General features: G+C 37.3%; 1 protein-coding gene across 11 annotated transcripts in view; it reads left to right on the top strand.

Moving 5' to 3' along the window:
* The window catches only part of RALYL (RALY RNA binding protein like), a 391,973-nt gene that overhangs the window by 317,382 nt on the left and 57,300 nt on the right, over nucleotides 1-17,291 (top strand). For all 11 annotated transcript variants that reach the window (XM_054817871.1, XM_054817867.1, XM_054817872.1 and 8 more), the window contains one exon: nucleotides 14,994-15,026. In XM_054817871.1, coding sequence (XP_054673846.1) covers nucleotides 14,994-15,026 — 33 coding nt within the window. The remainder of the gene's footprint in view (nucleotides 1-14,993; nucleotides 15,027-17,291) is intronic.

Genomic DNA, 17,291 nt, shown 5'->3' with positions numbered 1-17,291 from the left:
AAGGTCACAATAAGCAAACCTGGCCTTGCTCCAATGCCTCATCTTGAAGGCCCAAGTGAGGAGTTATTCAAGCCCCATTCCTCCCAGTGTTCCCATTGCTGGGTGGGTGTGAAGACAGCCTAGCCGGGGATCCATCAAGCTGAGGTACCTCCTGGAGCAGGACAATTAGCAGGATGGAGTTAGTGGATGGGTTAACAAGACCAGGAAACAGTGAGTGAAATTGTCTCTCGCAGTGTTGCCTTGGCTGGCCAGACCTCCACCCAGTGGTGGTTGAGTTCCCAGAGCACTGCCCTTCTATAACACATGGTGGCCCTGGCAAAGCCTTCCCTTGAGGGCAAGTTCTTTCCAAGCTGGTCTCTGAAGTTTCAGGCTTACAGTTCAGCAGTCCCTGAGTGGTATTAGATATTAGAGTCATTTCCCATTCCCAACCACTTCTCCATGTAATGCAATTGAAATGTATATTCAACAGGCTTCATTTAACATGCTACTAATTAGCTATATTAAACAGCCTTTACTTTACAATTTCCTAAGTCCCATGGCCTCTGGAGGAAACTGTTTTATTTAAACATCTTAAATTAATATGCTGGAAAGAGATGGGTTTTTATTTACAGGGTATGATTATGTTTTTATATCAAAGTTTTACTTTGACAAAAATACTTTATCAGTTTCCTCAGAACATTTTACTTTTGTAATCTCCATCACAAAACCAATTGGATTATGTTACACATCTTGCATTTCCTTTGGTTTTGCAGTTTTATTTTACAGCAGAGGCTTAAAAAATTGCTTACAGTCTTTCTCTGATTGCTCTCTGCTGCTCAGATTTATTTTAAGATATCGTTTATAGAGCTTGGTGTGGCTTGGTTTGCCTCTCAGTCCTCAGAGCCATCCAGTATTTTGAGTTGTTTTTCTGAGCACTCCTGGGCACCCTTCATTTCAGGAGAAAATGTGAAAGGCACAGTGATGGGCAACATGATTGCTTCTTCTTCCAGGGCAGGAGGCTTCCTGAGATCATTCCTCCCATTTGAAAGCATAACATAAATTCAACAAATTCTATGCCAAACAAGAATTACTATTCCATTTGAATACTGCAGTATTTTGCATAATTACTGCTGTAGTGTGCTATTGGCAGTATATTAGCAATATGCTTTAACCTACTGGCATATAATAAAAATAACTGCAGGTATAAGGATCTTTCTTGACTGAATATTGTCCTAGATTTCCAACAACTTGCTTCTTTATTCCTTCTTTTTGTTAATGCATTTCTATGTCCATTTTTATCACTGGCCTTCAAGGGCCTAAAGACACAGTCCAGACCACAGAAAATAAACCTGATCAATTACTTTCTGATACTTTACATTTGCATTAAATTGTGATTATGCCTCTTACTTTTTTCTGCATACTGAATGAAAAAAATCGTTTATGCTTACGAAACATAATCTTTTGATGAATACATCATATTAAGATTATATAGTGCGATATTTCTTTTGAATCAAAGTGCTTGCTTTTTACAGTAATGTATCTTCTTGATGCTTTTGATTACCTTCCTTCATGAAATAAGCTATTTTATTTCAGTGCAATGGAATGAATCTAAGATGAGTGTTGCTCTACAGCTCTTCTCTTGACTAAAGATCTAGCTTCCATAAAACATTTTTAGGCATGTTTAAATGGAGATAATTTTAAGTCCAGTAGGATATTATTTACATTCATTTCATCAAACAATGTTCTCAGTGATCACATTTGAAGTCGTCATTACTGTACAGAAAATATTATCATTTAGACTGATATTCTCACTTAAAATTCACAACAAACAGTGCAAATTTTGCTTGTGTCGAGAACTTAAGTAGCATTGTCAATTATATTAAAAATGTTAAAAGCTACAGCAGATCCAGTGATTCAAATTGGTCTGAAATTTTGTTTATTTTCTTTCAAGGAAAAAACCCCACCTGTCAAATAACTATTGTGATAAGAATAAGAAAAAAATATCTGCTGATGGAAGGCAACACATGCAGCTCTGCATTTCTGAATTATGTCAGTGTAACTGCAATTAATTAGATCCCAGAGATGTTTAAAGAAAAAAATCCATGTGTTCTGAGAGGTTGGGAGAGCCAGTCAAGGACATAAATTTGCCCTTTTGCATGATCCAGAGCATGAATGTGCAGCACCTGATAAGTTTAGAGAGGGGAAAATGGGGGCAGTCTCAGGGCCCTAGTAACATCCAGGAAAACCTTTGCTTCTGCAGACAAATAACAGATAGAGAAAAAGTTCAAAAGACTAAAATATATCAAATACACTTGTCATCTTGATTTGTTCATTCAGTCATATTATTCCCAATCTGTGTGGTAATTCCAATAACAACTTGGACAACAAAACTGTCTTTTTTTTTTTTTTTTAATCTTCCCCTTCATTATTTTAAAAATACTGCTAACTCCCCTTTAGAATCTATCTCTAGTGACTACAGCAGATATTCCTTCTCAGATTATCAGTATATCCTAAATCTTACATTTTTCTCATGTTTGCTTGTATTCACCTTCACTAGTTTTTAAACTATGGTCTTGACTTAGATCCATTTTGAAGTATAGACTGAGAAACTAGCACTTGCCTTTCTTCCCATCTCCCCTCAAGTTATTATTTATATTTCCACAGTCTTTTCTGTTTATTTTTTTTCTTTGTTAAGAGGAAGCCAGTGGCACTAATTTACACATATGCAGAGGAGTTGCATGCCTTTTCCTAGCTCGGTACTTTTCCTCTTGCAGAAGATGATATATCATATCACATGACTCATGTTGTTTTCTTCCACAAAGGCCCAGACACCATAATCACACTCATGCTCAGAGATTAGCAAGTTTGGAGAAGAATAGCCTGTTCTCTTATTATTGCTTCCCCCCCCGCCCCAGTGTTTAATCTTCTTTTTTTTTTTTCATCTCCTATGAAACCTGAACTGTGAAACCATCTTATTTTTCTCATGGTTTTTAATCCCTGTTTATACCACAGTGGAACAGAAAACATATTCACAACCTTCTGATGGCATTGAAATGATTATGATTCCTTTCTTATCCAAGAATTTGTGCTCCTAATACAAATGAAAAAACTTTGGCTTATAATTCAAAGAGTAAATTCCTAAAAGATCCAGAGCACTGATGGTTTTGCTTGCAGGCAAACAGAAATAGTACTTTTACTCATTCATTCAGCTTAAATCTTGACAGTCTAAGCCTTGTTCCTATCAGCTATTACATGTGAGATTTCCACCCTTTATTACTGCATGGCTTCTTACATTTGATTAAGAAATAATCAGAATTTGGATTCAGTGTGTTCTAGCAGAAAGATGATGTCAGCTGTTCTTCTGTTAGCTTAAAAAGAAAAAAGGATAGTACCTAAAAAAAAGTTAAAATGAGTCAGAAACAGACGCCATGGTCATTTTTCCACATTTGAGCATTAGTGAAGCAGGCATCATAGCAACAGTATCTGGTTTTACAACCACTGTCGTGTGGTAACTGTCTTATTAACTTTATAGAGGTCTTAAAAGTTAGGACATAGGGTTCATGACACAGAACAGAGAAAGGGCCTGTCCTAACATGGCAAATGAACAGCAGGATTCTTCATTTTCAGCGATTTAGTAAACCCTTAATTGCAGCAGCAATCAGAGATGCAGGGGATGGCTGTGCTTCAGAGCATCACTTTGTGGGCTCGTAATTAGGCATTGGTTCTCACATACTGTCACACCTCTAATTGTATAGAAGGCTGTAATTCAGTCTGGGAGCTGCTGATATACTGCAAGGGCACAGTGTAGGTGGCTTACGAACTGCAGTAGAAATATGATGCTGGATTATAGATTTAGCATTTTGTGAATAAATAAGGAAGGTTGGATAAATGAAAGGCTGCAACTTGTTATATATTTTGAAGTCTTATGAATAATATCAGAAGAAGAGATTTAAAGTATACTTAGTTTAAGAGAAAATGGATTGTTAAGTAAGATTAGAAATAGCACAGAAAGCTATGCTGTGTGCAGCACAGAGGGACAATAGCAGTGAATTACTAACAATGAAATTACCCCACAAGTTTATTTCTTGGTGAATTCTGCTAGTCTTGAAGTATATTGTCTGAAAATATGTTATCCAGCCTGCCAGGACCAATACTTATATAGTGCTGTTGGTGCATAATGTCAAATGTAATTTATTTTTTGAAGAATAGATTACAAATTGCATGCCTTTTTGGTAGATTATGTTGCTGGTATTCCCGGAACTTCTGGCAAAAGCACTAGCTATTTTACTGAAAAGTAACAAATGTATTCATAAACGTGGGTGAATTTATTATGAGTCCTAAGGAATGAGCATTTTATAATATCTACTGGCATAAAAAATGTATGTTGTATTTTTCAGTCTTGCAAGAGTGAGATTATTCTAGGAAACATCATGACAAACATGAATCATATATTGACAGAGCAGTGCCCCTCCTGTAACTACTTTTAAGTGTTAGTAGTGTCATTGAGGGAAAAGGAGATTAAGCCTCTACCCTTGGGATCCTCAAAGGCAATGCCTGCATTAACCTTCATCTCTTTGTGACTACAAATAGCCATGCAGTAAAGTAGTATTGATTGTGTGCATTAGATCAGTCAACACTGTTTTGTTCAGCCCACCCTGATGAACTCATTCCAGACGTTTTTAGACCAGTGCATATTGACCTGAATGTTCTTACTCTGATTTAGAGCAGAAGAGGGTCAGGTGACATCAGCTTCATGCAAAGAATGATTAAAGCTGTCAGAAAGAGGGCTTTCAGGTAGATAGCTAAGTACATCACTAGTTTTTTCAAAATTCTTTCTTTTGTTTGGAGCATAGATTTTTGCAAAATTTAGCAACTATTACCATATCACAGGAAAAAGCAAATTAAAATTAACAGTGGTGGCACAGAGTTACTTTCATTCTCCAGTTTGTTTCCTTTGCTTACTTGAACGAAGGTACCAAATTGAGCATGTTTGGGAAGGGGATCAGAGTTAGGAGTGTTCTTACCTGAAGGAAAATGAGTTCTTATTCTTGATTCTTGCAAGAATCTCACTTTGAATCCGAGTATTCATTTCTTCATGACTGGAAACATCATACAGATGTGGTATACAGACTATATTCAGTTTAGCTTCCTTATCACTCAGTTTGGCTTCGGAAGACTTCTCAAGTGGTGTAGGAAGAAACTGTAGTCCATAACTATCTAAGGTGTTCATATGTAGAGTCTGAATTAATTTCTCTCCAAGTCTCAGCCTAGTTTTTCTCAGACACACTTACCAATATTTATGTATGTCAGCTATGAGAATCCATGCCACTATTCATGTTGTCTTTGCAATTTATGGATTCAGAGAGGACAATTGTCCTGGTTCTGGCTAGAATAGAGTGAATTTTCACAGGAAGCCAGGACAGGTGAACCAAGCTGGCCAGGAGGCTATTCCATACCAGGTGATGTCATGCTCACCATAAAACGGGGCTAGTCGGGGAGGGGTGGGCTCGGTTTGGCTCCGGGATGGGCTGAGCAGCGGGTCGGTCGGTCTGATCAGTAAATTGCTTTCTGTTATCACCCATTGTGAATATCTGTTATCAGTACTGTTGTTGATTGTTTCCCTCTCCCTTGCCGTCCCAGTAAACTGCCCTTATCCCAACCCTCGAGGCTTTGCTGTTGTTTTTCTGTTCTCCTCCCCATCCTGCCAGGAGAGGGGTGAGCGAGCGGCGCGTGGTGCTCAGCCACCAGCTGGGCCTAAACCACGTCAACAATACAGTGAAGTCAGGTACAAACTATAATCAGCTACTGAAACACTATTAGATGGCTATGATACTATTTTTTAGCTCTAGCTCTCTGAAAATATTATATTATACAAACTTCAAATGACTTGGAGCTTTTGTGTTTTCCTCTTGCTGCCTAAAATTTAGGCCACCCATTAATGAGGATTATTGGAAACTACTTCCTTTACTGTTCTTCCCCATGCCTCCCTTTCCTACTACAGTCCCAAAACCCTTCCATCCCATGTGTTATAACAGTAGTGCACTCAGTATCCAACATGACAAAGTATATTTTTACTGGTATAGCAAAACAAGCTTTTGCACGTGCTGATTTATGCTCTTGCTAATGTGAAAATCAGCATAGGGAAAAGGCAGTCTCTTTAAAACACTTCCTCCCTGTATTGAAAACTACCTTTTATTCAGTTTTTCAACTGCTACATTTTAGAGATAATTCTGGACAGATTATTCAGTCACACTCTTCTAACTGATGGCTAAAGATTATCTGTCCTATTAATTCATGTAGAAATGAATTCTAGGGGCCCTTGAAATTTGTAATTATGTCAAGAATTTGAAGTTTACAAATTATGTAACATGATTCAGATTTTGGTAGGAAACTTGCCAAACTTGGTCATATGCTGTGTACATCTGTAACAAAACTATTTTACAGAGTAAGGCAGAAGCAATTAAAAGGGACAAACCTTGCTTTATCTTGGGCTGATTTTGAAAACCCCTGTAATATTGCATCTGGTTTTCAGCGCACAGTGCCACCACGCTAGGTTAGACAGCTTGACATCAGGTACTGCAGACAGTATCCTATGCTAAGTGTTCCCTGAAAACCTTTTCCTGCACAGAGTGCCCTGGCACTACCCTGTCAAGGGCTTAGGCCCTAAGTAGAATTGGCTAAATAAAATGTACTGCATCAATAGTCAGTGACTTCTGCAGGGTTTTTAAAATTAAAAAAAAAAAAAAATTAAAAAACCCTTGATATTGTTTCACATACCTTTTTGTTGTCTGGACATATACAATGCTTAAAAATTGTATGATATATATGCTGAGCCAAATATTCCATTCCTTTCACTTAAAAACTCTGGAAAGGATAAAGGCAGCTCCATCTTGCAGCATGTTAAATGCAGAATAACTGCATTAGTGCAAACCAAACCCCAGGGTAAGCACAAGCACTCAAAGACAGAAAATGCTCCAGCCATGCTGTCTTATGGGGACCAACCATAATTTCAGTTTTTTGTATCACCAGAAATTAGGTTGTGTATGAACTGCATCACCTACAGATATATCAGAAAGATAACTTCTTCAGGGTGCCAGTTTTTCCTCATGCGACTGGGGAAAACCTGATGCTTCAAGAAGTGATCTAAGTTATTCTCAATGTTAAATAATTAATCTTGTGAGAAATCACGATATTAGAAAAAGTGTGCCTTTTTTGTCAGTCAGAATGCATAATGTGTTGCAATACTTTCATGAGGGACTAAATATATATTATATATATTAAGGATTATATAGAGATCTGCATATAGGTACTCTGGTAGCCAAAGGGATAACCTTATTTAAGTAAATCTCTGTTTATCCCTAGAATGCTTACTAGTGTAGTAACTTACTTATTGAATAAATTCTTCAGTAATTAGTAAAATTTAGGTTTAGTGAACTTAAATATTCCAGTTGTGAACCTTAATCAAATTTGGATTAACTATGATCTGAGAATAGAAGAGATGAAGCATGTGTTGAGTGAAGGACACTGCTCATTGCCACTCCAGTGATTCAGAGGAGCTAAGAAAAAGAATGTAGAACAAAGGAGAAACTAAAGTATTTCTGCGTGACTTGCAGCATCAGTTTTTACTGTAACAAACAACATATTTGTTATGGCATCAACATGTGTTCCTCACATAATAGCTGTGCCTCAAGCAAGATGTTGGGACAGTCATTAATATAGGCTGAAACAGAGGTTAACCTGAAACATCCCTGGAACAAATATTGGAAAGCACCTGTGTGATTTAGGACCTGCTTGGCAAGCAGGGATTAGCTTCTGAATGCTAAAGACTTCCTTCAAAATGCGAATTAGATGGAACCAGCAAGTGACTACATGGCAAAAATGATTTCTCAGGAGTGAAGCATCAGCATGCTTATTTAGACTGGTAGGTAGCCCTCGTACTTGGTTCCTCCTGTGACATCTGGTGTTTGTCCCAGACTTTCATACTCTGTGAATCCAGTGAGCTGATGCAGGCAGATAACCCCTGAGGTCTGTATATACAGAAATTTTAAGCTTCTTGTCATGCAGCAGAAAGGATCTAAATGACAGAAACTCTAGCTCCTAGATCACTAGCAGAAATCCCCAGAGTTGGAAGCATCAGCTCCAGCTAATATTTTCAAGGTAGAAGTTTCTATTTCACAGAGCATACATGGAGGACCTAATAACCTCTACTTGGTATGGCATTTCCATCACTCTAAAGCTCCTTCTCATCTTTTAAACTCTTAATTGATCTCCTTTTGATTCTCTCCATCTGTCCCCATCCTGTTATAAAATGCTGTGCCCACAGCTGGTAGCAGCTGAGGAATTCATCAGCTCTGAGGAAAGAAAGATGTTTCAATATGTTCCCATACTAAACAGTACCTAGTTATTCAGTCCTGAAACTTGCTGGTTTGGGTTGGTTTTGGTGGGGTTTTTTGTTTTGTTTTGGGGGGTTTGGGGGGGGGGTTTGGGTTTTTGTTTGGTTTTTTTTTTTGCAACATCTAGCCAGTTATTCTCCCTTTCATATATGTATAAAGTAGTTCTTGTTCTCAAAGTCTCACTGGACTTTTTTTTTATTTCCTTACACTGATTTCAGATCATTTCTCCAATTTATCAAACAAATTTCAGGTTTTAACTCTGTTCACTGGACTGTTTAAAAAACAGCTTGTTGTCATCTATTTTACACACATAGTCTCTATTTTGTTGTTCAAATCATTTGAACCAACCAGCAAACCAAAACTGAACAAAACATAGTCCTGAGTGTTCCTACTATTTAATGTGAACCCCCCTTCCCATTGGCATAATTCTTTGTGCATGGGCCTGTTGGGTATTTTTGCCTTAATATATTTTTCCCTTAAGGTAATTAGATCATATTTTCCCAGCTTGAACATGAAGCTCTCATGTAAGGCAATATCAACAGTTTTAAAAATCAGGCTAAGTTTTACCTATTATCTGTCTCTTCTTCTATCCATTAAGTCAGTTATCATGTCGAAGGAGTAAGTTTGCACTGAGAAATGACATTCTGAGTTTGCAGTACTCTAGGTTCTGTCCATGATTTGAGGGATGGTTGGGGTTTTTTTTAATTTTGTACTAGAATTTGTATGTGTCAATAAATAACAGAAGCATTTAGCTCTGTGGAAAAGAACTTCCCAGGGCACTCATATTTTCATATTAACACCGTATTCGATATTACATAATAGTCATGAAAACAATACAGTTTGTTTTTCTAACCAGTCATCAAGTCAACCACCAGTTGGAAGTGGAACTTACTAAATTTATTAAGAACCATTGTAAAAGTTGACATAAGGCTGTAAATTATTCCTTCACACCCTCTGCTTCTGAAACACTTCTGACAGATTAGATCTTTTATATAGCTGGTCTAAGATTTATTTATTCCAGAATATGACAGTACTTCTTAAAAAAATTGCCAATGTTTATAATGATATTTATGGAAGTTTCAGAAGACAGAATGAGCTTCTTCCCTAATTTTATCTGACAACAGTTACTGGTGTCTGGAAAAATTATCCTGGATTGAGACTGCTTTAAATCACAGAAACCATTCGAAATAGGAAGGAAGGAAGGATTGCATAGTGTACACCAGCAATTCAGTCTCAATAGATAGCAGAATTTACATTAAATAATATTTCTTCTTTAAATTAAGGCATGCTTTTATTTGGCCTGCTTGCATTGTATACAAATATTGGGAGTTACCAAAAGTTATAATGAACACGCTTTAAAAAGTGAAGGAATTAGAGGACAAAATGTGACCAATACTGCTTACAAATTTCTGAAAGAAAAAGTTTTCTAATCATTAATGACTGTTAACTTCAAACCACAAAGTCAACATGCAGAGAAAAATGCAACCCTGATTGATCACTGTGAATGGCAAACTACCTCAGGTTGTTTTGAAAGGTCCCTTGAGTTGTCCTTCGTTATCATTTTAAAATTAAATTCATTGGCAAAGAGGGTGAGCCATAAATCTGAGTATTCTTTGACCACATATTTTTGCTAAATCTTTGGTTGCTAAAGCTGTACAGCACAAAGAGATAGACATGTTTGACAGGTAAATAAGTCAGCCACATCAATCATACAAAATATACATTAAGACTATACAGCCAATTCATCAAGCGACTGAAGTCCAAAATGTTTTTTTAGTTGGTGTCGTGGTTTTACCCCAGCCGGCAGCTGAGCACCACGCAGCCGCTCACTCACTTCCCCCCACATCGGGATGGGGGAGAGAATTGGAAAAGTTAAAGTGAGAAAACTCGTGGGTTGAGATAAAGACATTTTAATAGGTAAAGCAAAAGCCGCGCGCACAAGCAAAGCAAAGCAAGGAATTCGTTCCCCACTTCCCATGGGCAGGCAGGTGTTCAGCCATCTCCAGGACAGCAGGGCTCTGTCACGCGTAACGGTTACTTGGGAAGACAAACGCCACCACTCCGAATGCCACCGCCCCCCCGCCTCTCTTCCCCCAAGCTCCTTATAAACAGAGCATGGCGTCATATGGTATGGAATATCCCTTTGGTCAGTTTGGGTCACCTGTCCTGTCTGTGTCTCCTCCCAACTCCTTGTGCACCCCCAGCCATCCTGCTGGCAGGGCAGTGCAAGAAGCAGAAAAGGCCTTGGCCCTGTGTAAACGCTGCTCAACAATAAGTCCATACAACAAAAACATCTCTATGTTATCAACGCTGTCTCCAGCACAAATCCAAAACATATCCCCACACTAGCTACTATGAAGCAAATCAACTAAAAATCAAGCTAAAACCAGGACAGTTGGCCTGAATTTTTCCTACGTGGCTTGAAAGAAAAGTTTGGATCCTCTGGATTCATGTTAGAGGTATTAACTCTTCTAGTGCCCCCAAAAACTGTAGTCACTATTCATACATTTTACAGTCAAACAGAAAACATGTGATGTCAGCAACACATTCAGGTTATCATAGAATCATAGAATCATAGAATGGTTTGGGTTGGAAGGGACCTTAAAGATCATCTAGTTCCAAACCCCCTGCTGCGGGCAGGGACACCCTCCACTAGACCATGTTGCCCAAAGCCTCATCCTTATCCTCTTTGGTTATCCTCTTTGGGAATTCTGATTTGAAGATTATAACCCAAAATGGTGTCTCATCTAAAAAAAATTTGCTTCCCGACCATCACTTTCCCTGATTCAGGTAGACAATTTTATTATATTAAAAAGTCAGAATAAGAACCCTACAAATGCCTTAAATTCCATATGCTTTTCTTACTAAGTCCTTAGAGATGAAATTATATGATCACCACGAGGAAGAATATATTGATTCATAATGAGTTACATCGAAGAATGCTTGGCTAAAATCCATTTGCTTCTGTATAGTGCTGATATTGTCAGAAATGTTATCCACTTTGTCCTGTAAATAGGTTTTGAGAAGAGGCGAGGATTCTATAACAAGAAATGATACCAATTTATGTATCTTGGGTCAGGCCTCAGATATAAAGAGCCATATTGCCTGTAATCTTAATATGACAATTATGCAAGGAAAGTGGAGTTCACTTTGGGATCTTCCTGTCCTTAAATGATTTGTTTACAAGTCAAAGATGAATTCACATGCCATTAGTCTAGTCATGTTTCCCTGTATGTTTGTCTGCAAACTTTGAAAAATTTGTCCATCTACATGTTCAGTCCATGTCAAAGATGGGCCTTAGATAATCGGCGTTAATATAAGCAAACTTAGCAGCAAAGAAAATCGTGAAATACACAATTATGTTAATCAGATCTTGTAAAATGTCTTTCCAAGACAGGTTGCAAGGGGTAAAATACTAAATGGAAAATTTCAAGGTCCTTATTTCAAACACAGAGTGTGACAGTACTGTAGCATATCAACAGATATAAATTGATTACCTATGCCTGCTTTCTTTACAGTGACTGATTTTAATTGAGCAATTTACATAGTGTAAAAATCCTTTCATTTCTGCAAAAACATGTCCATTGTATGTCAGACCTTTCAGAAAATCTTAGCTCAGAATCAAAGGGAAACACAACCTCAGTCTGCCATGGCCCAGTCATGCTACTGATTAGCCTGCCTCCCTCCTATTCAAACTGATATATTGCCTGGACATTCTGACAAACCGAAATTTTCTGATGGGAAAACCATTTCAGTAAAGAAAGAAAGATCCTGATCACTCCAGCTTCATTACCATTCCTACATAATTAAAACACTATTCCCTTTGTTTACTGCCCAATCTAGTATTTCTTGCACACTCAATACATTTTTGCAAGAAAGAAAATTTCTGTTTCAACATTTTTCCTGAATGTGCATGACAGCCCTTCTCACAGCTTATCAGGATTACTCTTTTTAAGATATCATATTTAATTATGCAAGACTTCCTCAAAACTCTGGAGAATTGGGTGTACTGCAGGCTAGAAAAGAAAGGTAAAAAATCTATAATATTGATAAGTGTCACCAGTAAAGATGATATAGGGTGTTATTTTATATGGTGTTGCAGTTTTAAAACTTTATATTAATTTGCCATATACTGAATTACTGATTTAAATAAAAGGCCAAGAGATAATTGTATTCCTTTACTATGAGGAACACTTGAACTAATTTAAAGTAATGCAGCAAATTATCTAAAACCATTTAGTCAAATATACTAGAGAGGGGTCAAACCTAGGGCAGCACTATTTAAATCAAATTGAATTCCATCTTGAGAATGGATTTCAAATAGATTTTTAATTGCAGTGTTTTGTCCACAGGGCATTCTATCACACACTTTTCATTTGCAAGTAAAATCCACCAGAGTGTCCGCCATCAGGATAGTGCCAGGTCTCTCTTCACTACAAAATTTCTGTATTATGAAGCATGTAAATATATTCTGATACTTTCATTCTTAGCTCGTTAATCTGTAGAGTCAAACAGTGGGTACTTCCCAGGTTTGGTTCATTTCGTTAAGCAGAAAAACAGTAAACAAAACTGTAACACTAGCTGGGTTTTCCTTATACACCAGAGAGAAGGTGCAAAGATGGTGTGGATGTTTTCCTGTAGTGGTGTGATCCACGGCAGGAAAAGCCGGTCCGTGAAGCTGGCGTGGTGGCTGCACGGAGCCTGCAGCAGAAGGATGCAACCCCGCATGTGAAAGGCCCCATCACTTTGTTGTTCTCTGGCAGTACTGCCTAAGCACAGAGGATGCCAAGCAAAGCATTTTCTTGGTGCTGTGAGGGTTTTGGTGTGTGGCATGGCAGTCTGGGACTGCCCTGGAGAAGCATCCCCGAGTGCGGGCTACCCAGCTTTGGGCTTCCACTGTGCTTCCAGGTACACGCAAGTCCATCAGTGATTCTCTATTCTATTCTTTTACTTCCATGTGGATCGCAACCCCAGAAAGAAATGGAAAGGTGAGGTACAGCCATGAGGACAACAGAAAAGTTACTATATTTTGGCCTTTTCTCAAGCCGTATGCAAGTGGTCCTTACCACTGCTAGAAATCTAACCCCAGGAAATTAGGTTTAAAGTATGTCGGAAGACAATATTATAAATGAAGACAGGCTCCTAAGTTATTTCCACAAGTGATTCTGGAAAAGAAGTAAATGCTTTGCAAAAAGATGACATGCAATATTTTTCAATTAAAGACAAAATTATATAATCCTTTTAAAAGCACAGTGACGAGTTCACCTTTTGTAAATACCCTTCTGGATAGATGGCAATAACTAAACTAGTCTCTAGGTTTGTGAGTTTTTGGGACAAAACCTTTTCTAAGTGAATAATAACTGCAAATATACTTGTTGGTTTTCTACAAAGACTTGCAAGAAAAAATCATTCTTAAAACATTAACAATTTACAGTACTTTTGTTTACAATTAGTCCTGTTTACAGTTCTATTCCAGATATTTTGTTGTGGCACTGAATTGGTCTCAGATGGGAGGGGTCATCAAAAATGAAATGTTCAGTTCCAGATATGACATACTTTGTTAGAAACACTTCTCTTGAAGACTACGAAGAGACTTTAGGTACCTGGGGGGTTTATTTGCTGTTCTTCCTAGTACAATGCTCTCACTGAAAATCAGCACAATAGAGAACTTTTGCACCATTTTCATGTCATGTAACCTCTCAAAATAATTGAGTTGTAAATTTGCTTTAAATGTATTTATAAAGGACCCTAAAATCACATCCTAAATGGTCCTAACAAGTAGCTGATATTAGTAAACTCATTGCAACCAGGACAAACTACAAAATTAAGGGCAACAAGTTGCAGGTACTGGAGCAGAAGTACAGTACAGTAACACAGATGAAGGTTTTTAAATCTATCCTGATTGTGTGGAAACTACCAGTAGAAGAGGCTCCTGCCAGTGTGCAAATGGTGCAGCTCATCAAAGAGACAGCAGTAACAACAGGGAGTTGTAGAACGACACTTTTAACAACTGGTTTTAGAACTGGGCATGATTCTGGGTCTACCAAACCAGTGGCATCCACCTCCAGGGCAAGGCTGGTTATGGCAGATGTGCCAGGAAGTTCTCATAATGAAGAAGTGACCATGCCAAGTGCATAGAGGATGTTGGAAAGCAAGCAAAATGGGTGTGGAAGCCCTCAAATCAGGAAAGTTCTTACATCCATAATAAATTTTATGTTTAAAATAAAAAAATATAAAAGATTCAATAGCTTCCCTAAATCTTGGCCATCAATAAAAAAAAATTACATGAAAAATGCAAAAAAAAGGACAAAGTATTACTTGTTTGCTCTAGCCTTTCCATGTAAATACCTGCACAAGTCATCTGAATCTGTGAAATTTAATGGGCCTAGATGTGCTCCTTTGTAAATATTTGATTTCTAAACCAAAGTTCAGTTAGGTAAATGGGATTTTTTTCTGACTTAAGCTCCTAACGTAATGGATCAGGCCCTTCTGTTGTTGTTAAATTGCATATTGGTCACCAAGTAAATTTGATACTGATAGTGGCTGTTTTAAATTCATCATATGAATGTTCTGAAAAACAATAAATATATATATTTTAAACTTCTGTTATTTACTTGACAGACTTGAATCAAAGGAGCCTTTCCTGTCCGTTGGGTAAGTAGGAATATTTATATTTCCATGGATATTTATATATTAAGCTATCATACAATATAATTTATGAGATCATATTGAGCATAAACATCCTGTTTCAACGTTGTGGTTATTTACTATAGCTAAGCTTAGAAAATGTAGTTATTAGTCAATAAAGTCATCAGGTGCAGATATCTTCCTTCTTAAAAAATCCTGAGAAGTATGTTTTGCCTCTATTGACTAACCAAAATTTATACTAAAAGACATGCAGGAGTTAAATGTTGCATTGAACGGTAGCTGGTTTATTATTTTGTTTTCCCTGATCTTTCAGTCAGAAGCAATTTCAAATATCGTCTATACCACTTGTCCAAGCCACCAAACAAACAATTGATATTTTCTTTTAAAATAATTTTTTGTGATACTTCAGTAACAGAAATAAAATAAAATTCATAAAATAGAAAAATATCACATTTTTAGCCTAATTATAGATCACTACATTAATTTGCGTATTACAGCTATTGTCTTCATAGTCTCATAGCTGCTTAAAGAGTTATATGGTCTATATATTAAAACGATTAACTCATCTTTCTAAAAACTTATTTTTAAATGTGACATATTCTGGGAAAAAAGTACCATTCTTTTATAAAATGTAGACCATTATATATACTAAAGGTAAGTATCTGTATTTTACTTCTGAGTCTGAAGTTCACTTTCCATGCACTGTTCTCCTTTTAGCTCCTTTCTTTAAAACTTCCCTAAGTTTCCTAACATTCTCACTCCCTGTTTTCCTTCAGAACTGTATATTCTTCATGTCTATTCATTCTCTTTTTTTTTTTATTCACACCACCATGCTTCATGCTGCCAAGAACAAAAACTACAGAGAAAAGATCCCATGCAAAATAGCTATTTAAGGGTTAATTCTACCATGTAGTTACCAGTAGCTTCCAAACTGTTGTATAACTGCAGATCAGAAAACTACTTCAAGTTCTGAACTGCAAATTAAAGTTAGCAAACAAAGGAAGCCTGTCAGTTATGGACAGAGAAACAAAAAATCAGCATAAGCAGGACTGAGATATGTCTCAGTTTCTAAAGCATAAAGTAACTTTGGTTTGAGCATATTTTGAATTAATTACTTGCCATTTCTATTTTCTACCAACTCAAAATTATTGAAAAATAAGTTAAGTGCTGGTCAGACTGGGGGGTGGGGGCACGTGCTCTTGGTCTGCAGGCTTTGAAATGTCCAAATTCATTAACAAATTCAGTCATTTCTGTTATTACCTTTCATTACTCCACTTTGTAACTTGTCCTGTTGAGTTGGTTTTTGAGGCCTCCACTTTCATAATGAAGTGATTACCTGAAAATCTGAACTGTAAGATTAAAAAAAAGAAGTTGCATGCCATTGTGGCTGAGAAGCAAACTTGAAAGTATAAAAATCCAAGAAGCAAATAAAAGACAATGGTAGCAATTACATGAATAGTAATTGCCACTAAATAATAAATCCTACTTGTGTCATTCTTGTCATGATCTTAAGAACTTTGCTGGCAATTTTAGGATATTTGGAGATGTCTAACTAGGAGGAAGCATTATGTTTATGCTTTGAGTTTGGGTTTGTTTCCAGATGAGCAGATTGGTGGCCACTGCATAAATCCACATTACCTCCACATAGCCATTGTATGTGACTTTTTTGCTAAAATGGATTCCTCTTGGGAAGTTTAATCTGAGCAAATAAACTTAGTGTCTTCCCAGAAGTTTACTTGTAATGTACTTGAATTATTTTTTGCAAGTTTGTAATGCTAAGGATAGAAAACATAAAAATTAGTCCCTACCTCTGTGCTACTTTTGCCTTTTACTGCTGTATTTCGTCCACACCAAAGGAAGACTTCAGACACAGGTTAGAGATCTGTGCTCTGAGGAGGGACCCAAGCCAACATCCACCTCCTTGGTACTAAGTCAGAGAGATGCTCCTCCTAGTCCCACTGGAATTGAGGGGTTGAATTGTTCAGAGGATGAGCTCTTGTGCCAAGAACTGTATCTAAGGTTTTAACCCAGACTGACAGCTGCAACTATCAGGTTTTTAAAATACAGTAAATGTTTGCAGAAGAAATGCTGACTCTACCTCAGTTAAACTAACACGTGGATGCCCTTAATGCCTCTTGCAGCCAGAGTTAGTCAAAACACCCATCTAAATTACTGTAAATTGCCTACAGATGACTCGCTCCTGCACGCCACCCTTTCATTCATCTCCCTTCTGCCACAGAGATTTGTTTCCACATTTTCATTATTCTGCCT

Source organism: Grus americana, chromosome 2 (assembly GCF_028858705.1).
Source record: "Grus americana isolate bGruAme1 chromosome 2, bGruAme1.mat, whole genome shotgun sequence".
Taxonomy (NCBI): domain Eukaryota; kingdom Metazoa; phylum Chordata; class Aves; order Gruiformes; family Gruidae; genus Grus; species Grus americana.
Note: the sequence above shows the minus strand (reverse complement) of the source record. Positions and strands in the feature narration are given on the sequence as shown.